This window comes from Cibotium barometz, chromosome 34 (genome assembly GCF_041138505.1).
Source record: "Cibotium barometz isolate CiBa-2024 chromosome 34, ASM4113850v1, whole genome shotgun sequence".
In the NCBI taxonomy this organism is placed as follows: Eukaryota; Viridiplantae; Streptophyta; class Polypodiopsida; order Cyatheales; family Cibotiaceae; genus Cibotium; species Cibotium barometz.
The window spans coordinates 29,842,533-29,866,492 of record NC_141079.1 but is presented as its reverse complement, the minus strand read 5'-3'; the positions used below and the strand labels follow the sequence as shown (position 1 = coordinate 29,866,492).

The 23,960-nt window shown below is 45.4% G+C and overlaps 1 protein-coding gene across 1 annotated transcript in view; it reads left to right on the top strand.

The window, feature by feature from the left end:
* Nucleotides 1-23,269, top strand: part of LOC147618880 (blue-light photoreceptor PHR2-like) — a 29,035-nt gene extending 5,766 nt beyond the window's left edge. The window contains exons 2-4 of the mRNA XM_086773979.1: nt 15,408-15,631; nt 22,743-22,829; nt 22,916-23,269. Of these exons, the coding sequence (XP_086630105.1) occupies nt 15,408-15,631; nt 22,743-22,829; nt 22,916-22,985 (381 nt within the window). The 3' untranslated portion in view covers nt 22,986-23,269. The remainder of the gene's footprint in view (nt 1-15,407; nt 15,632-22,742; nt 22,830-22,915) is intronic.
* Nucleotides 23,270-23,960: the final 691 nt, after the last annotated feature.

The window sequence follows — 23,960 nt, the reverse complement described above, 5'->3', positions numbered from 1 at the left end:
TTGGTGATAGATGCGGGTGTAGAGGACAAGGAGACCGTAGGGGGAGTAAGGGGGAGGGCACGGCGTGGAGGGCCTTATAAGATGAGTAGACAGTGATCCTGCCATGTTATTCAGGTAGGCAATGGGAAAAAATGGTTTTGAAGGAGGAATATGGGTACAAATAGAGGCCAGTGGGTATGGGTACAAACAGAGGCCAGTGGGTATGGACAGTTTGATGGAGGCGTGTTCATACCACAGTAGGTTTTACCAATGAAAAGAAGTCAGAATTTTATCTGTTCCAGGTACATTACTTGGGATATATAATCAGTGCCGAAGGCATTCGACTTGATCCGGCTAAAGTGGCCGAGATTGTTAACTGGGAAGTACCTCAGACTGCTTATGACATTAGATCATTTGTGGGTATATGCCAGGCATATTCCACCCACATTGACAAGTTTTCTGATCTCTCGGCAGACCTCACCGATTTGCTAAAGGGAGTGAAAACAAGGAGGCAAAAGATTCGAATGACTCCACGAGCGTTGGAGGCATTCCAGAACCTCAAGGTGGCTTTGTCAGAAGCGCCTTGTTTAGCCCTTGCCTCGTGGGACGAACCATTTCAAGTGATCACCGATGCGAGTAACATCGCAATTGGAGGTGTATTACAACAGAATGGTCATCCAGTAGCTTACATGTCTCGTAAGTTACTGCCCGCCGAAAAGAATTACTCAGTCTACGATCGTGAACTCCTAGCAGTTATACAGGCCTTGAAACATTGGAAACATTTCCTGTATGGCCGTGACTTTGAGGTTCGTACTGACCATCAGGCATTGCGCTGGATTCAGACGATGCCAAGTGCACAGTGGAGTGATCGACAACACCGCTGGAGTCAGATATTCCAGCAGTTCGGTGGCATGATTGAGTACCTTCCAGGAAAGGCCAATCCAGTGGCCGATGCTTTGAGCAGGAAGGGACAAGTATCTGCGATTCAGACCACTAGACTGGACCTTGTTGGTACAGGACTAGAAGCAATGAAGCACATGTATGCGGATTCCGAGAAATTCGGTACGCAGTGGGAACAGGCATTGGATGCCACAGGACCATGCCATTTTCTGATACGCGATGGTTGGCTTTACTACAAAGGCCGACTGTGTGTCATGAAATCATTCCGGGCAGCTCTTCTCCATGATGCCCATGACGCCATTACAGGTGGTCATAGGGGCATGAATTCGACTCTGGAGAAATTAGAACGGCAATACTATTGGCCAAAGATGAGGCGTGATGTGTTTACATATGTACAACGCTGTGACATTTGTCAAAAGGTGAAAGCTTCTCGTGGAAAGAAGATAGGGTTGTTACAGTCTTTGCCAATTCCTGAGGGTCCTTTCCAAGACATTTCGATGGACTTTGTCACAAATCTGCCTCCCAGTCCGAGTAAGCGTAATACACAGTGTTTGACTATTGTTGACAGGTTCAGCAAATTTGTGATGCTTATTCCTTGCAGGGCCAATGTGACCGCCGAGGATGTTGCCCAGCTATTCATTCGGCATTGGTACCCGATTGGTGGGATTCCTAGGACCATAGTGTCAGACCGAGATGCCAAGTTTACCAGTCATTTTTGGAGGGCATTGTTTGATGATTTTGGTACTAAGTTGAATTTTTCCAGTGCATTCCACCCACAGACAGATGGCCAGACAGAGATATACAACCAGTTGGCCTTTGATGTGCTGAAGTGTTATGTCCACGATCAGCAAGGTAAGTGGGAATCGTTTTTGCCTTTAGTTCAAGCTGTTTTGAATGACTCTTTTTCTTCAGCTATTGGCAGGACTCCATATGAGGCAGCGTTTGGAAGGCCTTTCCAGTCGTTGTTAACCAGGATGTCGTCTTCAGTACCGGAGGCGAACAGAGTGACGGAGTCTTACCAGGAGATCCTAGAGTCCGTTAAAGACAGGTTGGCTAAGCGCAAGAGGCCTACACTCGACAGGCCAATAAAGACCGAAGGGACATGAAGTTTTCGGAAGGAGATTGGGTGTATCTTCGGATAATGAAGCAAAGATTGAAGCAGGTGGGCAAGCGATGCCCAAAGTTGTCTTTCAGGAGCTTTGGACCATTTCCCATCCAGAAAAAGATTAATGAGGTGTCTATGCAGTTAAAGCTACCTCCGAGTTGGACTATGCACGATGTATTTCATGTCAGTTGGTTAAAGCCATATGCAGGTCCACCCCCTTCAGAGGTCAAAGACGAAGCGGAACCAGACATCATTGATGAAGCAGAAGTAATGGTTCCAGAACAGATCCTTCTGCACCGTTTCAAGCATGGCTCAGGCCGAAAACTACGACAGTTCCTCACGAAGTTTCAGGACCGAGGAACTCATGAAGCGGTATGGCTCGACAAGGAATTTTTCGAAGACTATCCGGCATTATTGACGGATTATTTGGAGGCTATGCATCTTCCGTCAAGTTGAGCAGAAGGAGATGTCACGTGCATCCCGCACTTGGATGCCACGTAGACATTTCTGTACAGAAGGTGCAGGACCTGGGATGGTGAACTGGTCCCATGTGAGCCCAGTCCGGGACGAGTCAGCCAGGGATCCATCTCAGTCGTCCGAGGTCAGGTGTGCATTGTCCTGCACATGAGTCCAAGGTCAGGTGTGCACTGTCCTGCACATGAAGCAGTGCCAGTCCGCGCTGTGAGTCTCCCTCTGGAATGATAGATGTGCTGTGTATCTGGTTTGCAACTGGATGCCAGGCCTCTGTAGGCATGTAGGTTTGCATGTAGAGATGGGGCCAGCCCATAGGGCTACCCCAGTGCGAAGAACTTGCACTTGCACTTGTAGTATGGGCATGGGGGAGGTGTAGAACCACCCCCAAGGGGCCAGGAGAGCCCAAGATTTGCCCACCAGCCAAGGCATGGGCTGGAGGGGCTCTCGGCCAGTTGTACTGCTGCTGGACAGGCAGCCGACTAAACAGCAGGTGTAGGGGCAGGCCCACACCTCTGCTCAGCATGCCCAGCAGCCAGGATGCTGCCCCAGAAGCATGCGCAGGCTGGACAGCAGGGTATAGAGTGTGAAAACACTTTATTGAAAATATCTAGTCGTGGGGATATTATTAGCTGGCCGACTGGATGATATGAGAAGTATAAAAGCCCAGCCAAGAATTCATTGTAGTCATCTCATAATTCACCAAGTGCTCCAAGCAACCAAGCGCCAGGACAGCCAAGAACATTGCTAAAGCAAAGGGGTGAAGGACTGAAGGTCAAGGGCAGGTTTTCCAGCCAAGAAAAGGTCAAGTACTTTCTATTTGTTTTCAGATTTACATCATTCTAATAAAGCAAATACACCATCCGTGGTGGGGGCCCTACAGAGGGTAATTGGGACCCAATACTGTGTCCTCTCCATCTCCCCCTTCTCTCTCTATTTTTCTGCACATCGTCTTTCAGTTTGTGCGTTAATTCCGTCGCGAAAAGAGTGCTGTTTTTCTGAGTTTTGAAGTACCGATCCTTCTCCGAAGCTTCCGCATATTACAGCAAGTGCAAGAACGGTCTGAATCGTAGTCATCCGTGCTGTCGGTGCAAAGGTATCCTCGTAGTCGATGCCTAGCCGCTGAGCATAACCTTTAGCCACAAGTCTGGCTTTGTGTTTGTCCACCGACCCATCTGATGCATATTTGGTCTTAAAGACCCATTTGACACCAATGACTGACCGTTTCGATGGCCTCGGTACTAACTCCCATGTTTTGTTCTTCTCGATGGCATCAAGTTCCACCTACATGGCTTTCCTCCAAGTATCCTGGGAAAGGGATTCCTAAACGGAAGTGGGCTCCTTGTCCCGCATAATACGAGACATCAAAGCATAGTTTACCTGAAGAAGCTCTGCTGTATTGCTTTTGTTGCGGACTCTGTGTGATCTTCGAGGGCTGTCCTCTATGGTCCACTCGGAGGGTAACTTCGTGACACCTGACTCCCGAAGGGTGTCCAACAACCACCTGGGTACTCGAACAGATCGTGGAGCCTCCTGCCGATGCGGAGACTCTACTTCAGCTGCGGGTTCAACCTCCTGTATTGACTGAGGTTGATCAACTGGAACAATGGTCTGGGAATCATCATCAGACTCTTTTGGATCTCCAAGAAGTGGTGGCTCCTCGACAGTGGATACTGGAACATGCTCATCAAAGACCACATCCCGGTTGACAACAATCTCATTCTTCTCTAGATCATACAACCTGTATTCCTTGGAAAGAGAATTATACCCCACAAATATAAGCTTGCGGGATTTGGAGTCAAGCTTCCTGGAACCGGTCTATGGACACATAAAGCGGTAATTCATTCACAAATAACCTGGACTTACTGAGACACACATTCACAGAATCCTCGCTCCCTCGCTCAACAACACATTGGCCCCGAAGTCCGGCGCCCCTTGCGGTATTTCTTTATTGTTAAAAGGTTGGAAATTACAAAGCACAAGTGCAACAAAGCACTCTACTTGCATTAGCTGAATTTTACAAATTCTAGGAGAAATTTGCCAGCATAACTGCACTAAAACTGTTCCATAACATCTCAGAATGAATCCCAACTGGCAGGCTCACTTCCATAGGCATCAAGCTACCCAATGGAGTCCAAAACATCACAATTCAGCTTGCTGTAATTTTCTGCACAGACCTGTTTTCAGCTCTGTTTTCAGCCCAAAATAACCCTTGTACTGTCCTGGAGGACTTTAGCAAAGTCCTACTGCATTTTGGCATCAACCGGGCAACATAACAGCCCAAAAACAGCACCTAAACATTGCTGAAACAGCATTGTTTTGAAGAGGTTATTACCCTCTTCTGTCCCTGCTTTGGTGTAGGAACCAACTACACCTGTTCCTGTTCAAGGAGGCAACTAGCCTTTGCATATAAGCATGAAATTCACACAATTGTACCTGATTTTATCTGATGAAAGCATTTCCATAGTCTGCAAGAGAGAGAAAGAGAGAGAGAGAGTGTGGGGAGCAAGCTCAACCCTCAATTCATGAGTTGTAGGGCAAGGGAGTGCACCACAATAGCTGGTTTTTCTGCAACAAAACACCACGATGGCTGCAAATTAGCCTCCTTCCCCAAATTCCCACGCTTCCCTCTTCTCTATGAGGAAAATGCACCAAAATTTGACACTTGGCACATTTTTAAGCCTTTTCCACATGCAATCTTCCAGGCTAAAAATCTCCTGACTGGTTCACATTCTCACAACAGTCCTTTGTCAGCTTTTGGTCCCCTTGACATTCCGCACAAACTGACGCGAACACTTTTCAATTCTGACACTGCCAAAAATAGCAGTTCCCTAAATTTTAGGGATGATGTCATCTGCATTCCTTCTGGTCTCCTGACCATCTTTGACCACTATGGTCACTTCAGAATTTGCTTAGAATTCAAGATACATTCACATTTCGGTGGCGGCCACTTACTAATGTAAACTGGCCTATACCCTCATTCAGTGGCCATGTCCTGGACACTGTCCTTCATCTTTCAGTGCCCATGTCCTGGACACTGTCATTCATCTTTCAGTGCCCATGTCCTGGACACTGTCATTCATCTTTCAGTGCCCATGTTCTGGACACTGTCCTTCATTTTTCAATGCCCATGTCCTGGACACTGTCCTTCATCTTTCAATGCCCATGTCCTGGGCACTGTCATTCATCTTTCAATGCAGTTCTCAGGCTTAGCCAACCACTGGTGCAAAGTCCCACTGGCTGACCCATTCTGACATTGCAATGGCCCAAGCCCTTCCAAGAGATCCCGGGGGAAAACAACAGCAACCAAAGAGAAAGAAAAGAAAAATATATATATATATATTTAAAAAGAAATGTAAATAAGGAAATCAACTGCAAAAAGTTTCACCTCCTGGTGACATACCCCCCTCTTGAAAGAAGCAAGCGACCTCGATTGCAAGTCCACATGCAAACGGATGACACAGGACGATCACCAGATTCCCCAGGTGATTAGTGTCATCGCATGTATCTCCTGCCAACGGATGACACGGGGCGATGATAGGAATTCCCCACTACCATTTGTGCCATCGCAGGTTCAAGCCTTTCAAATACATGTTTCCGGATGCAACACAGGGCGATAGCATATATCTTGTACTATTAGTGTCACAACATGTAAATCATTCATTTGAAGCGTAACAGATACAACTTCAAAGCACTGAAAGTTCATTCATTGATTAAGTCATTGACAACAAATGTCAAAACTGTACATTGCCAAACATATAATACAAATGTACAGGTCATTCAGAATTCAGCTTCAAAAAGCATATTAAACCATTACAGGTTCTAACAGGAAGGCTTCCTTGTAAAGTTGCAGCAACTGAGGTGAATCAGCCAGTTCAACCTCATCCATCCATTTAGCATCCATTGGTGAATAATTTCTGAATTTCACCAAGTATCTTCTTGCAACTTGTCCTTTCACTTTTCTGTCTTTATGGGCCAGAATCTGCTCAGGAACCAGAATTTCATCCAATTCCTCCACTTCAGGCTGTTCCTCTGGCACTATATCTTCTGGCACATTGCCAATAAAAGGCCTCAAAAGGCTCACATGAAATGCATTATGTATCTTCCAGGTTTTTGGCAATTTCAGCCTGTATGCTACATCACTTATCTTCTCTGAGACTTGGAAAGGACCATAATATCGCATACTCAGCTTAGGAAACAGACGTTCCTTGCCCTTTCTTTTTCTCAGTCGTGCCTTTTCAAAGCGCAATAAGACCCAGTCATTCTCTTTAAACAAGAGCTCTCGACGATGCATGTCAGCAGCTCTTTTCTGCTTAGCTTGTGACTTTTCCAAGGCATATTTGACCTTCTTATACGCTTCTTGCCATCCCTCAACATACCGATCTGCTTCAAATATCTTATCCTTTGTCTGCAGAATGGGAGGTACTTTCTTGCCACCTTCAACAATTTCAAAAGGCGCCTTGCCAGTAGAGGAATGCACTGTATTGTTATAAGCATACTCTACTAATGGCAAATAATGCTCCCAAGCTGCCTTATGTTCTGACACATAACATTTCAGCAGATCCAAGACAGTAGAGTTAGCCTCTTCAGACTGCCCATCAGTTTGAGGATGAAAAGAAGATGAGAATTTCAAGGTCGTGCCCATATTCTCAAACAATGCTTTCCAAAACAAGCTAGTCATCCTTGGGTCTCTATCACTGACTATAGACTGTGGCATACCATGGTATTTAAAGATATTCTGCATGAAAATCTTAACCATGTGCTCGGGCTTTATCTTCTTTCTAACAGGAATGAAGTGTGCTTGCTTGCTGAATCTACATATTATAGTCCAGATTCCATCATTGCCTGTCGTTGTCCTTGGAAGATCAAAAATAAAGTCCATGGCAATACTTTCCCATGGTCTCTCTGGAATAGGCAGTGGTTGCAATAACCCAGGTGCCTTCTGTCTATCAAACTTGACCTTCTGGCATACTAGGCAAGATCTGACATAAGCATCAAGATCACGTCTCAAAGCTGGCCAATAAAAGAAAGTCTCTACCGCTTTCACTGTAGCATCAATGCCTCGATGTCCAGCATACGGTGGAGCATGACTTTCTAGCATTACTTTCGGCCTTAACTGCTTAGTCACACATAGCTTTCCATGCATCATGAGAAAGCCGTCTTTCAGAACATAGTGATCATGATGTTGATTATTCATTAGCTGCTCATAGATTCTGGAAAAATCTTCATCACTGGCATACTGTTCTTTCATATCATCCAATTCCTGGTGATAAGAAATAGAAACAGCTGACACTTGTGGTTTGCGAGACAATGCATCTGCAACCACATTCTTCTTGCCTTCCACATGCATTATCTGAAAATGGAACATTGACAGAAAATTTGCCCAACGCATGTGTTTTTCTGACAACTTTGCCTGTGTGAGAAAGTATCTGAGCGTCTGATGATCCGTTTGCACAACAAAATCAGCACCAAGCAAATAGTGTTTCCAACTGGTAAGTGCATGGATCACAGCTAACAGCTCTTTCTCATAAATCTGATAGTTCTTCTCAGTGTCAGAGAGTATTCTACTCTCATATGCCACGACTCGGCCATTCTGCATCAAGACAGCACCAATGCTGTTCCCACATGCATCACACTGCACAACAAATGATTTAGACAAATCTGGCAATGTCAACACAGGATCTGTAGTCATTTTCTGTTTCAGGCATCTAAATGCTGATTTCTCTTTATCTGTCCATTGCCATTTAATGGCCTTCTTTTCAAGCGCATGTAACGGTGAAGCAATCTCTGCAAAATGCCTTACAAATCTGCGGTAGTAAGAGCATAGGCCAAGAAAACTGCGAACATCATGCACAGTCTGTAAATCTGGCCATGAAACGATTGCTTCAATCTTAACAGGATCCATTGTGACACCATCCTTTGATACAATGTGCCCAAGGAAATGAATTTCTTTCAGAAAGAATTCACTCTTCTTGCCATTAATGAGCAATCTGTTGTGTTTCAGCTCATTAAAGACTGCTGTCAGATGGTCTCTGTGCTCCTCTTCACTCTTTGAATAGACTATCATGTCATCAAAGAATGTGCCCACAAAGCTTCTGTAAGGACGGAAAATTCTGTCCATCATTCTGTTAAATGTGGCAGGAGCATTTGTCAATCCAAAGGGCATGACTAAGAACTCATAGAGACCAAATGTAGTGCGAAATGCGGTCTTGTGCACATCCTCGGGTCTGATTCTAATCTGATGGTACCCACTCTTCAAATCTATCCTGCTAAATATTTCTGCTCCTTGCAAACGATCAAGAATATCATCTATGCGCGGAATCGGAAATCTATTCTTGATCGTGTTCTTGTTCAAGGCTCTGTAGTCAATACACATTCGCCATGAACCGTCTTTCTTCTGTACTAGTAACACAGGTGAACAAAACGGGGAACTACTAGGCTGAATTAGTCCCTTCTCTAACAGCTCATTAACCTGTGTCATAATCTCTTTCTGCTGGGCTGCACTAACCCTGTATGGTGGCCTATTGGGCGGACTAGACCCTGGAATAAGATCTATGGCATGATCCTCTGGCCTCTCAGGAGGTAACTCTCCTGGTAAAGACTCTGAAAAGCAGTCTTTGAACGTATCCAAGAAAGCTTTTCTATCTTCGTCTAGTGTAGACAAATCAGTTTCAACTTCATTCACTTGCTTTGCAAAAACCAAGTACGCAGAAAGATGATTTTTCATTACTGAAGTTATAGCAGAAGCAGAAATGACTGGGACAGACTCTCCTTTCAGCTTCACATCCAAAACATGGGTCTTGTCCCTATGTACAATTGTGATTTTCTTGTTGAAAGCATCCAACACTGCATGTTTCCTATGACACCATGGAATTCCCAACAAGACATCACATCCTTCCAAGGGCATGATAAGAAACTCCTCTGTGTCCACATAACTCTGTATATGCATGCGAAGTTTGCCAAGTATAGGAGTGACAGGAACTGAATGCCCAGGGCATGCCAAATCAGCCTGTCCAACTGGTCCCATCTCTTCAGCACGAATTCCCAACTTGGCTGCCAATGCCGGTGAAATAAAGTTGGCTCGAGCACCAGGGTCAAAGAAAATCAGCACTGTAGCATCTCTGATTTTACCCCATGCTCTGCACAATTCTGTAGCATTATCACATGGCTGGTCACCAACCATGTCAGGTACCAATCCTGCACTCGGCATTGTCTTCTTCTTGGGTGGCCCTTCTTTATCCTTGGCATCTTTTGCTGGCTGTTGTGGGCATTTTGCAGCCATATGCCCTTTCTGTTCACAGATGAAACATTTCCCAGCTTGCATCAATGCCTTTCTCTCTTCAAATGACTTGCCATAGAGTGGCCTCTTCTGTCCTTTGCCTTGACCAGCACTTTTCTGAGGCTGTGACTGCGAAGTCTTCTTCTCAAATGGCTTCTTTCTATAGAATGGTCTAGGTGGGAAATCCCTCTTCACAAGTGGTTCCTGTTTGCCCTGAGGTTCCTTGTTCACTGTGTTCTTAAAGCCACGTGAACCTCCCTGTAGCAATGCATTAGCCATATTTGCATTCTCAATGAGCTGAGTCATATTAGAAACATTGGTCTTAATGCAATAATCCCTGATTTCTTTGGGCAAACCACAGCAATACTTTTCTATTTGCTCTGACAATGGCACTGTCCTGTAGGAAGTTACTGGCAAGAGTGCATCCCAAAACTTCTTATTATACTCTTCCAAATTTACACAGTTGGCTGCATCAAGTTTGTGCCATTCTGTCATAACATCCACTTCAAAAGTATTTGTAAGCCAGGCAAAAGAGAACTGCTGTTTAAACTGAACCCATGTAGCAGGTGCTTGTCCTTGCATCAACAGTGAGGTCCACCACTGCAATGCATTACCTTTCAAGAAAGTAGCAGCCTTCCGCACCTTAGAAGACTCTGTAAAGTTACCCCCAGTGTATGCTGCATCAAACTGCTGAATGAAAGTCAGCGCTTTCAATTTGTCCTGCATCCCACTGAAAGTCTCAAACTTTACTGCTTGACCTCCTTCTTTGTAATCCTTTTGCACCTTTTCTGCATCAGTCCTTACTGCTCTTTGTCCACTAGGTTGAGAAAATTCAGCCACACTGACAGGCGCTGCAGGCCCCAAAACTGGACTAAAATAAGTTTGAAATCCGGGCTGCATACCTATATTGGCATAAAGAGGGTTCACAGCTTCCATAGGCATCATTCCTGGTGACCCTCTTGACATCAATCCTGGCAAAACTGTGGGCGGTCTAGCCATGGCCTGGAAAACAGACCCACCACCAAAATAGCCGGGCTGGAAAGCAACGAATGGAGGAATGGTCGACATGACCCTTTGCACATTACTTTCCTGGCCATTAAATGCATGTACCTGTGCCTGTGTAACATGCTGCACTGGATCAGCTGCCACTGTTGGTGTCTGCTCTACATGCTGTGGCATCCTTGGCATTTGTTCCTGTGCCCTCTCAACTGCATGCTGAGATGATTCAGCCTGGGAATCCCCTATCCTTGACTGCAAATACCTCTTCATCCTGGGATTCTTCACCAATTGTTCAAAGGTACCAACCATGCTCAGGAGTTGCGCATGAAATAAATCCTCTTGTTCCTGTTCTTCCTCTAACAAGGCTGGCTGTACTACTGGCTCCATCCGAGCAGAGGCTGACACCTGGGCACCTGTCACCTCTATATGCTGTCTGCGAGTAGAAGAGGAACTCTCTTCGGCAGGGAGCTTGCCTTTCCCTTTGTCTGTCATACTGTCAACTGAAGTTTAAGGGAACCTGTATCCAAAGAAAGAGACCGTACTCTTTCTCACCTGTAATCAGTTGTACCTCACTATGTGTGTCTCCTGTTCACCCAATCCAATCCGTGTCCGGGCTCTTGCAGAAAAGAGGACCCTATCCCGGCAATGGAACCATGGAACCGGTCTATGGACACATAAAGCGGTAATTCATTCACAAATAACCTGGACTTACTGAGACACACATTCACAGAATCCTCGCTCCCTCGCTCAACAACACATTGGCCCCGAAGTCCGGCGCCCCTTGCGGTATTTCTTTATTGTTAAAAGGTTGGAAATTACAAAGCACAAGTGCAACAAAGCACTCTACTTGCATTAGCTGAATTTTACAAATTCTAGGAGAAATTTGCCAGCATAACTGCACTAAAACTGTTCCATAACATCTCAGAATGAATCCCAACTGGCAGGCTCACTTCCATAGGCATCAAGCTACCCAATGGAGTCCAAAACATCACAATTCAGCTTGCTGTAATTTTCTGCACAGACCTGTTTTCAGCTCTGTTTTCAGCCCAAAATAACCCTTGTACTGTCCTGGAGGACTTTAGCAAAGTCCTACTGCATTTTGGCATCAACCGGGCAACATAACAGCCCAAAAACAGCACCTAAACATTGCTGAAACAGCATTGTTTTGAAGAGGTTATTACCCTCTTCTGTCCCTGCTTTGGTGTAGGAACCAACTACACCTGTTCCTGTTCAAGGAGGCAACTAGCCTTTGCATATAAGCATGAAATTCACACAATTGTACCTGATTTTATCTGATGAAAGCATTTCCATAGTCTGCAAGAGAGAGAAAGAGAGAGAGAGAGTGTGGGGCAAGCTCAACCCTCAATTCATGAGTTGTAGGGCAAGGGAGTGCACCACAATAGCTGGTTTTTCTGCAACAAAACACCACGATGGCTGCAAATTAGCCTCCTTCCCCAAATTCCCACGCTTCCCTCTTCTCTATGAGGAAAATGCACCAAAATTTGACACTTGGCACATTTTTAAGCCTTTTCCACATGCAATCTTCCAGGCTAAAAATCTCCTGACTGGTTCACATTCTCACAACAGTCCTTTGTCAGCTTTTGGTCCCCTTGACATTCCGCACAAACTGACGCGAACACTTTTCAATTCTGACACTGCCAAAAATAGCAGTTCCCTAAATTTTAGGGATGATGTCATCTGCATTCCTTCTGGTCTCCTGACCATCTTTGACCACTATGGTCACTTCAGAATTTGCTTAGAATTCAAGATACATTCACATTTCGGTGGCGGCCACTTACTAATGTAAACTGGCCTATACCCTCATTCAGTGGCCATGTCCTGGACACTGTCCTTCATCTTTCAGTGCCCATGTCCTGGACACTGTCATTCATCTTTCAGTGCCCATGTCCTGGACACTGTCATTCATCTTTCAGTGCCCATGTTCTGGACACTGTCCTTCATTTTTCAATGCCCATGTCCTGGACACTGTCCTTCATCTTTCAATGCCCATGTCCTGGGCACTGTCATTCATCTTTCAATGCAGTTCTCAGGCTTAGCCAACCACTGGTGCAAAGTCCCACTGGCTGACCCATTCTGACATTGCAATGGCCCAAGCCCTTCCAAGAGATCCCGGGGGAAAACAACAGCAACCAAAGAGAAAGAAAAGAAAAATATATATATATATATTTAAAAAGAAATGTAAATAAGGAAATCAACTGCAAAAAGTTTCACCTCCTGGTGACACTTCCCCCTTTGCTTCTTCGGAATATGTACATACGCATCACTCCCAAAAACACGGAAGTGCGAGACATCAGGTTTCCTGCCAAAGTATGCCTCAAATGGAGTCATATTAGGTAGTGAAGTTGTTGGAGACCGGTTGAGGGTATGGACAGCCGTTGCCATAGCCTCTCCCCAAAGTGGACGAGGAAGATCATGATGCTCTAGCATGGTCCTCGCCATCTCCACCAGAGTCTTGTTTTTGCGTTCAACAACTCCATTCTCTGAAGGTGATCTTGTATTGGCCAGTTTCCTCTTGATGCCATGATCTGCACAAAATCTGAGAAATACATTCGAGGAGAATTCACCCCCTTTGTCAGCCCTGAGAGTCTTTACCTGCAATCCAGACTCTTTTTCCACCATCACGTGCCAATCCTTGAACCGTGCAAAAGTTTGGTCCTTCTGTGAAAGAAAGTAGACCCACGTGAATCTGGTACATTCATCAACAAGCAGCATGAAATAGAGAGATCCTCCCAATGATGGTGTTTGCTGAGGTCCACACAAGTCAGTGTGAATCAACTCCAATGGTGGTGTCTGCTGAGGTCCACACAAGTCAGTGTGAATCAACTCCAATGGTTTTGAAGCCCGCTTGGAAGCCTGCTTCGGAAAGGATTCCCTGTGCTGCTTACCACAAATGCAAGAACTGCAACGTCCTTGCCTGTTGCCAACATCTAGCAAGCCAACCACCATCTGGTCCCGGAAAGCTCGCTGCAATGCATCCACATTTGAGTGGCCAAAACGAAAGTGCCACAGATCTCCGACCTGAGAACCTGTCAATGAGGAGAGTGCAGAGAGCTTGGAGATACCATTCTCCACATCGCCTTCCCAAACAACCTGGCCAGTCTCACGGTTCCATAGAGCAACTGAATGCTCCTCAAATTCCACCCGAAAGCCAGTCTTGCATACTTCATGCACTGACAGAAGATGAAAACCAAGAGCAAGGACGTAAAGAGCACGGGAGGCATGCTTGCCCCCCTTGCCGTCGCTTGTTAATGTGCTCCCGCATCGTCGACGACTTTGCAGGGTTCATAACCCGCATCTGCACTTCCAAGGAAATCCTCTTCATGGGCGATACCCTGTTATAAAGAGAAGCCAAGTGCTGCCATATGCCTCTGGCCAGCATCATATGCTTAACGTGATTGATTACTTGTGGTGTGCAGTTGAGGAAGATAAATGACCGGACCTTGGCGTTGACACGATCCCACATTTGTGTCTGTGCCTCGTGGTCCTTCTTCGCTGACAGTAACTCCCCTTCCTCTGCTTCCGGCCGTGGAACCCCGATAACGATGAAATCAGCGGGTGGGTGGGTGGGGTGGGAAAAAAAAGCTTGAAACCTGCAAGTGGCTGTCTAGCAACTTAGCCCGCCTTCCTATTGCTACTTCTCTTCCCGAACAGTCCCTAACAGTCCACCAATCAGCAACGCAACAATCCCCCTCTTGCTCAGAAAACTCCCAAGATCTTTCAAGAGCCTAGGGCTTTGATACCATGTCAGAATGCGCAGCGGAGATGATAACCAAATCTGAGACCACAAGAGCAAGTAGAGTGCAGAAAATAGACTGCACAAGAGAAGGAGAGAGATAGGCGTGTAACTCTTCTCTATACACAAGATCCTGAATCTGAAAACTGGATACAATGATGTGGAGGCCATGGGGCCATTTTATATGGCCCCATACATGCAGTTGGCCTGTGCAAAAAACAGCCGACTTGGCCTACATGTCCACGACCAGCCCATACGTCCAGTCGGCCAGCTGCACATAGTCGGCCAGTATGCAGGAGAGGTCGGGGACTACACAGGGAAGTCGGCCAGCAACCAGATCATCGGACCAGCAGTCGGCCACCATCTGGATCAGCCGGGGTGCAGAAAACTGCCTCCCACACCATGGGAAAAATAGGGAAAAATGGGGAAAAAATACGGGGAGTGAGGAAAAATGAGAAAACACCTATATAGGGCGGGCACACCCACAACAGAGGCCCTGGTGTCTGATAAAGACAGGAGATGACTTCTAACAGTGTTTTGGTGGTATGGGACGCAGAGCCATGTCTCAGATGCTACTAAGCTCCATGCTCGGGGGTGAGCCTGAATGGCTCTATGCCAGTGTCCATGTGTTTCCATGTTTTGCTTAATCGCAGGTGTCTGGTAGGTAGGGGTCTTACATGATGAGCTTGCCAGCATTCCTTCCAATTAGTCATTACAGTTGTGTTTGTTGCAAGATTGTGCATCATGTGTCGATGGAAGTTTGGAAGTTTTAGAAGAGTAGGCTGAAGTACCCCAAGGCTTGTTATACAATGGAAAACTAAGGGTATTCGGTTGTTTGTTATGCATCTTGTGCTGTTTTTTTCATTAATAATCTGTCACTCATCACTGAATTAATAATTTTGTGAACATATAATCTTCAGGAAGGATCAAGTGTAGCTACACCATTGATTGGAGGGGAGAAGGAAGCTTTGCAAAGGCTGGAGAGACTTGCTGCAGATTATGCAAGACAGGCAAGCAACAAGGCCAGTTCTACGGAAAGTCTCTATGGGTCAAATTTTTCATCCAAGATATCACCTTGGTTGGCTTTGGGCTGCCTCTCACCACGTCGCGTATTCGAAGAGTTAAAGAACAAAGAACAAAATAGGTAAGATGAGTCTGTAATTTTATATTTAGATTCTTCATTTGTTGAACAATGAAATAGGTTCATCTTTGCTTTTGCAAATCATGCTTAGTGTGTTATTTGCTATATTTACAATCATATATATATGAATGAGTTTAGAATACCAGGAGTCTCCATCTTTTCTAGATTTAGCCTGGGAGAGGGCAGTGAGTTGAGAAGCCTTTGGGCCATGTACACAAGAATGGGTACAAGCATGAAGACCGTTGTAGAAGAGCTTCAATGTGTTGTGGCCCTGGTGTTGTTGGGTGGCAAAGAGCTTCAGGTTCACCCTTATCTTTGTTATGGAGACCGTGCCTCACTCTGTAGATTCTCTGACCAAGTCTGACACTTATCTTTTAGTAGCCTCTTTGCTATAACTTTTTCGAACATCTTTCATATGCAATGTAGGTTAATGGAAGTAGAGGGGCTGGTAAAGAGAAACTAAACAAAGGTGGAAGCAATTTAGGCTTGGCTAAGAGCTTATGCAGCAATTTGTGTGAGCTGGGAGGGATTGTGCCCCTCTTACCATAGCTTACAACAGAGGGCACACAGGGGTATCAGCTGGGTGCTTGTGTGGAAGAGCCCTATGGGTGGGAGCTATGAAACAATGAGAGTTAATTCCGTGAAAAATAAAACGATGTGAGACAATTCAATGAAATAATCCATGTAATGCTCTCTCATAGTCGCATGTTCATTTTTACAGACTGACATACATGGACCAAGCACATTGACATGAGAACTTGGAATCTTGAGAGATCCATTTCTTCCTTTTTCTGACAAAGGTAACTCAAAAGAGAGTATCATGGAAGCCCTAAATTGTTCATATGCAGACATTTGCTAGGAGCGCAGGGGTTAAGCTACTGTCTGCATGAAAGAATGGCTGTAAATCAGAAAAACAGCAAATAGATCTTGCAAAGAAACACACGTGCAAAAGAACTGAAGTAGAAAACTTGTTATCTGCTGAAGTAGAGCACGAGGGCTGCTCGTAGGTGCATACAACCAACAGCAATGGCTGAATAATGAAGTGCTAATGATGCAAACCCAAGCCACCTATTTATAGGTTGGACAAGAGCTGGTCAGCCAGCATAAAAACAGTGGGCTGGCCGACTATGCAAAAAATACTAAAATAATGTCTAAAAAATAGACAAAAATAGTAGAAAAATATTTAAAATAAGATGAATGCATGGCCTCATAAATCTGGCCAGATACAGCATGAAATATGCACATATATGCCCAATCTGGAGATGATAATGCCAACACCTCCTCTTTAGCGCCAGATGGGCGGACCAACTTCAGCACGCTGAAGAAAGACCTCCAAAGAAGCTCGAGGGAGCGGTTTGGTGAAGAGGTCAGCAAGATTGTCCTGAGTGGAACAATACTCAAGGCAAAGAAGACCAAGCTCAATCCAATCCCGAACAAAATGATAGTGAACCTTAATGTGTTTGGAGCGGCCACGTATCACAGGATTTTGAGCTAAAGCAATGGCACTCTGAGAATCCAAGAAGATGACAACAGGGGAATCATCCGCACAACATAAATGCTCCAAAATTTGATGTATCCATAATGCCTCGGCTGCGGAGAGAAGATAGGACTTGTACTCCGCCTCGGTAGAAGAAGCAACAACTGTCCTTGGCTTCTGAGATTTCCAAGAGACCAATCCTGTACCAAGCATGAAACAATATCCCGTAGTAGATCTCCGAGTATCAATGCAACCAGCCCAATCAGCATCCGTAAAGCCCACCAAAGAAGAACCACCAGAATAAGTGATGCCATAATCTGATGTGCCATGAAGATACCGAAGCACTCTCAAAGCTGCGTGCCAATGAGATCTCCGAGTTGCTGAAGAGAACTGGCTGAGTACGCTCATAGCATAAGAGAGATCCTGTAAGGTGTTGACAAGATAAAGCAAGGAGCCAACTAACTGCCGGTATTTTGTGGAATCCACCAAAGGTGTATCATCCTCCTTAGACAATTTCGCATTGGGATCCATAGGACAAGAGAGAGGAGAGCAATCTGTCAAACCATAAGTTGCAAGCAACTTCTTCACATACTTCTCCTGGGAAATGAAGATGCAATCATTTCTCTGCCAAACCTCCAGACCAAGAAAATAATGAAGTAAGCCAAGGTCCGTCATCTCAAACGTGAGGGAAAGTTGAGACTGAACCTGAGTGACCAACTCAATCTGTGAGTCTGCAAGAATGAGGTCATCAACATAAAGCACAATGATGCATATATCCCCATCAGAAAGAAGCACATAGAGGTTTGGATCTGCATATGACCTCTCAAAACCAAGAGATAACAAGAAAGCATCAATCTTTTGATACCAAGCACGAGGTGCTTGTTTGAGACCATAAAGAGCTTTCTTCAACAAGTAAACATGGTCCTCATGTCCTTGAATCACAAAACCAGGAGGCTGCTCCACATAAACTTCCTCCTCTAAATCACCGTTCACCGTTCAGAAAGGCAGAATTAACATCCATCTGGAACACAGGCCATCTGAAACGAGCAGCCAGAGCCAAAACAATACGAATGGAAGTAAACCTGGCTGTAGGAGCAAATGTCTCATCAAAGTCTTCGCCGGCCTTTTGAGCATATCCACGAGCTACAAGACGGGCCTTGTACTTATCCAAAGTACCATTTGCATGAAACTTGACTTTGAAGATCCATTTGACACCGATGACTCGTCGATGTAAAGGCCGTGGTACTAAATCCCATGTATGATTCCTCTCAATAGAGGACATCTCGGCTTCCATAGCCTGTCGCCACTGTGGTTGGGCAAGGGCCTCCTCTGGAGATTCGGGCTCATCAATCGTCTGCAAAGTACTCATAAGAGCATAATTCACTGTGGGAGTGGGAACTCGAGAAGATCTCCTCAAACCGGATGAAGAAGTAGAGACTTTGTTATGCAACTGACTGTCAGAAAGGCCAGAATTTCGAAGTAATTGCTGGACCCAACGGGGTGGACCAGCCCTCCTCACAAATGTGGAAGAGGAAGTATCCGCAGCTGTAATGGACGCACCCGGGGCAGCCGGGGATGAAGAAGGGACGTTCGAGCGTGTGGGTGATGATGTAGAGGCTGTCCAGACTGGCTGAGAAGTTCCGGAAGATGGTCCAGCACTCTGTATGGGGCTGAAAACAGCAGAAACGGGGGCTGAAACAGCGGGCTGAATCGCTGCTGAAGTCACCGGAGGCACAGGGGGTGATGAAGTGCCTGATGGGAGCAAAGAAAATTCACCGATATCGGGCGGAAATGGATCAATATCCTCAGAAAACTGCATGGGTGAAGAGAAATCAAATCCAAAGAGGGTCTCATCAAAGCGAGCATCACGAGATATGATGATGTCCTCCAACGCAGGATCCCAAAAGCGGTATCCTTTCGACTTCGAACTATGTCCCATAAAGATCATCCTCTTCGACTCTTGGGAAAGTGTAGTCCTCTTTTGACCTGGCACATGTACAAACGCAACACAACCGAATACTAGTAAGTGTGAGACGGAGGGCTTATGTCCAGAAAACGCCTCCTCTGGTGTCTTCCCATTGACCGCCTTTGTGAGAGAGCGATTGATGAGATAAACTGAGGTAGCCACAGAGGAAGACTCGCATGATGCAAGAGGGATCAAGCCATCTCCTTCACTGTTTGGTTCTTCCACTCCACTACTCCATTTTGCTGAGGAGTATAAGGAACAGTCGTCTGCCGCTGGAATCCTTTAGAAGTAAGAAACTCATCAAAAGGTTCAAACTCACACCATTGTCAGTTCGTAAGAATGAAACTTTGCTTTGAGATTGGTTCTCAACCATTGAAAGCCAAGACCTGAAACTGGCAAATGCATCAGATTTGCGTGCCAAGAAACACACCCATACCTTCCGTGTGAAGTCATCCACCAAGAGCATATAATAACGGGCCCCGCCAAGGGACTCAACCTCCATAGGGCTAGCCAAGTCTGCATGGATCAACTCAAGTCTCCGAGTAGCTCTATGTGTAGCCTCTTCTGGAAAGGACTCCTTGTGATGTTTCCCCATCATGCAAGAGGAACAAATGTGTGGGAGAGCTCTCAACTCTGGAAGTCCACTAACAAGTTGCTTGGAATGAAGCTTTTGTAGAGCGGCAATAGGCACATGACCAAAACGTGAATGCCACAAAGAAGTATCTACAATAGAAACTAAGGCATGGGAGGGAGAGAAAAGCTGATGAAGATGAGATTCCAAGGAAGAAATCTGAGAAGAGAAGTTGGTGATCTTGTAGAGGCCTTCATCATGAACACCATTAGCCACAACCGTAAGAGTCCTCCGATCAATCACCTCAATCACCTCATCATCGGAATAAATGCCAAGTCCCGTCTGAGCAGCCATGTTCATTGAAAACAAATTCTTCAAAATACATGGCACATGTAAAACATCATGTAAAGAAGCAGAGGAACCAAAAGAAATGTTACCAACTCCATGGACAGGTAAGGAGGAGTCATCTCCAATGCGTCCAGAAGAAGAAAGTGGCTTGTAATCCTCCATAATGTGAGAATGTTTGGTCATATGTGCCGAAGTGCCGCTATCACCAATCCACTCAATTTCTCCATGTGTGGCACTCACCTCTGCATCAGAAGTGATCTCTGTGACCACAAGGAAGGAATCCTGTGAAGAAAGAGGAGAATCTGTAACTACCATGTATGCCACTTTGGCATTGCCCTCCTCTGAAACCTTATCCTTGCCTTTGTCCTTGGAATCTTTGTCAGCATCTTTGGAGGTGTCCTTGGCTTTGGCGGCTTTGGAATCATTACGCTTTGCAAAACACCGAGCCTCCGTATGGCCAGGCCTACCACAATAGGCACACTCTTCTTTGGATTCCTTAGAACCTTTGCTTTTGCCCTTCTCGCTTTTGTTGTTGCTGCCTCCTCTTTGAACTTGCCCTTACTTTGGGCAACAAAAGCAGAATCTGTCTTCCCTTTGCCTCTCAATAAACATTTGTCATGTAAGTAAGTCACAACTTCCTCAAAAGAGGGTAGAGGCTCACGGAAGTAGATGTGATCTTTGAAAGAGTCAAAGGATGATGGCAGCTTACCAAGCAGTTTATGGATCGGGTTGTTGATCGAGCTCCCATACTCCTCAAGCTGCCTCTTGATCCTTGTGAATTCCCCAATCTTATCGATGATATTATCTGAGTCACTGATGGTAATCTTCTCAAGATCCGCCTCCAACTTAGCAATCTTCACGAAAGATACTCTCCCGAACCTCCTCTGAATCTCATTCCACATCTGACTGGCATCACTCTGGGAAGATATGAATTGTGCCTGGATAGATGGTGTCATACAATGGATGATGATGAGACGGGCATGTGCATCCAAAACTCCACGAAACGCGGGATCCACCAAGTGAGGAGTGGTGACAGAGGGCCACACACCTGCTCCTTCGAGAAGCAATTGCATATAAAACGACCAAGTATGGTAGTTGGTAGCAGTCAGCTTCATGGAATCACTCACTTGAGGGGGGGAATAGGATGGCACATGGGAAGGGGTTGGGATGAGGGTTTGTGGGAGGGGAGAAAGAGAAGTGGTGGTGGTGGGGAGTATGGAAGGAAAAGAAGTAGGAATCTGGGAATAAGGTAGAGAAACAGGAAGCTGGGAAGAAGATCCCTGTGAATTTGGGGCTTGGGATCGGGGAGAAGAAAAGAGAATCCCCGAGTGAGAAGAATGACTATGACCAGAAGCCATATCTCCGATAACGCAGCAAAATCCTCCTCTTCAACAAAGCTGATCAGAAAATCAGCAAACTCCTCCTCGAAAGATGAGTGCAGCCAAGAGAAAGGAAGGAGAAGAAGGGATGGGAGGGTGGGAAACCAAAAGGAGAGGTAAAAAATGACTCCCTGGGCTAAAACCCTGTTGTAGCACCAAAATACGGGGCTGAGATCTGAAAACGCAGCACCTCTGTGGAAAACGCAGGTCCTCAACAGAAAACGCAGGTCCTCAACAGAAAACGCAGCTCCTTTGTAGATGTAGATGTGGTGGATCTTTGCCTACAGCAGTAGATGTAGAAAACGCGGGTCCCTTTGCAACACTGGGCTCAGATACCATGAAAGAATGGCTGTAAATCAGAAAAACAGCAAATAGATCTGGCAAAGAAACACACGTGCAGAAGAACTGAAGTAGAAAACTTGTTATCTGCTGAAGTAGAGCACGAGGGCTGCCCGTAGGTGCATACAACCAACAGCAATGGCTGAATAATGAAGTGCTAATGATGCAAACCCAAGCCACCTATTTATAGGTTGGACAAGAGCTGGTCGGCCAGCATAAAAACAGTGGGCTGGCCGACTATAGTTACCCTCTAGATGGACGCCGTGGATGCAACAAATGAAGTAGCTGTTTATGCAGATAAATAAAACCCAAGGCCCTACAGAGAAGAACAATGAGAAAGAGACCATGTAAGACTTATGGAGCTAGAGGGGTTGTGGTTAAAAGAGTTGAGGTGCAAAGTTGAGGCTGACCAGGAAGAGCGACGGCACAACGCAGATTGATGTGCCAACGATGAATGCCGCAAGGCTAACAAAGACTGGAGGCAAGTGGAGTTCTTGGCCATCCTGTAGCGAGTCCAAACCATACCCTCAATATGCATACCTCATGTCAGCAGTTCTGAGCGCAGCAGTAGGCACAGCCCACATAGGGGCACCCTGTGAATATTATGCCAGGTATAGGGTACAATAAGTGATGAGATATGGGAGAGCTGAATAAAAACAGTCGATCAACCCTGTATGCTGGGCAGTGGCCATCCAGGATGTCCATCATGGGTTATACAAGAAGGCTAGAGATGTCGATAGTCTGCTGTGCGGATAAGCCCGCTTGACGGCAGGCCAAGATCTCCTGAATCTGGGGCTGATGAGCTGGTGGTGACCAGGGTCCAGAGAGAGAGAGAGAGAGATTATATTAACGTCTACTAGAGACCCAAATGGTCCATGAGAGCAAAAATATGTCGCATGTAATCTCCAGCAGTGGTGCCTCCTGTGGCGTCAAAGATTATCGGATCTGGGCGGGCTGCTGACGCATCTCTGAGAGAGAGAGAGAGAGAGAGAGAGAGAGAGAGAGCATTTTTTAATGCTTAGGTTTTTTCTCAGTGGTGCATTTGCATCTATGGGATCAAATCCAAATGAGAAAGGGCCGAACTGGTTGGTCTTTGAGCTGCTTTGGCGTGATTTCTTCAGGTAGCCTCACTTTTTTTTTTTCCCTCAATTCTTTTTATTTTTTGCTTGGTAGTTGGAAGATGTAAGTGAAATGTTTTTGCTGCCAGGTTCATCACAAAGAAGCAAGCGGCCAGTAGATACGGTACAGAGGCCACAGCAGCCGGTGTTCCTGCTTAAGTTACCTGCTGTTTTGCTTCTGCTATTTGGATGAGGACCTTGATGGCGCTGCCCTTATGTGCTCTAATAATGGAAACTCATGATAGTGAGGCTAGATACTAGTATAGAAGTTCGCTTTTTGGTTGCTGTCTATTTATTGAAAGCTTCAATAGACATGAAAAACCTTGTCCATAGGGTTTTTTAACGTGCCTTGAAAGGGTGCACTGTTGCAGAGGGTGAATAAGTTCTTTCTTATTTGCTTTTGTTATGGAATGCAATAAAAGGTCCTTTACTACTTTTTTGAATGTGGACAAAGAGAAGAATTTGTTGTAACCGTCATTCTTGTTCAAGGGGGCTGTATCTTGTGGCCATCTGGCTAGGAGTTTGAATATTGCTTTTGAGCAGGAGGAGTTTGATTCTTTTTTAACAGATTCCGTTTTGTGTTAAGTTTATAGCTCTGAACATTGGTGTTTATCTGACTGTTGATTTTGGTTCCAATATTTTTTTTTGATTGCGAGTGTGTTCTATGGTTACCAAAAGGTGAGATTGTTATTCGCTCTATATTTTTGCACTGGGCTCATCTTTGTGAGGTTTTGTGGCTTGTATTTGCACCATGTTCCACACTCTTTCTGTGGGCAATGGAACTCTGATCCTAGTGTTTCTAAGGCCCTTCTACCCTGCATGTAGGAAAGTAGACCTGGCTTCTAAAATTATTTTGAGAAAGAATTTATGTTCTCACAAGGGAGACTTTGTTCAATTTGTTGATGTGTATGTACATGTGCGTTATGAGAAATCAAACCATGCATGCTTTTAGACCAGGTTGATTCAGACTGATGGCAAGTTGTAAGCCGAATGGCTCTCTCTCTCTCACATGCGGCAGCTTGCTTGGCAGTTGTCAGTAGAGGGCACGATTTGTATGCATCATCTCTCTTTTTGAATAAGACGAAGATATTTGAAGGGAATGCTGTGGCATAGGGACCTCGACTTGTGACAGGT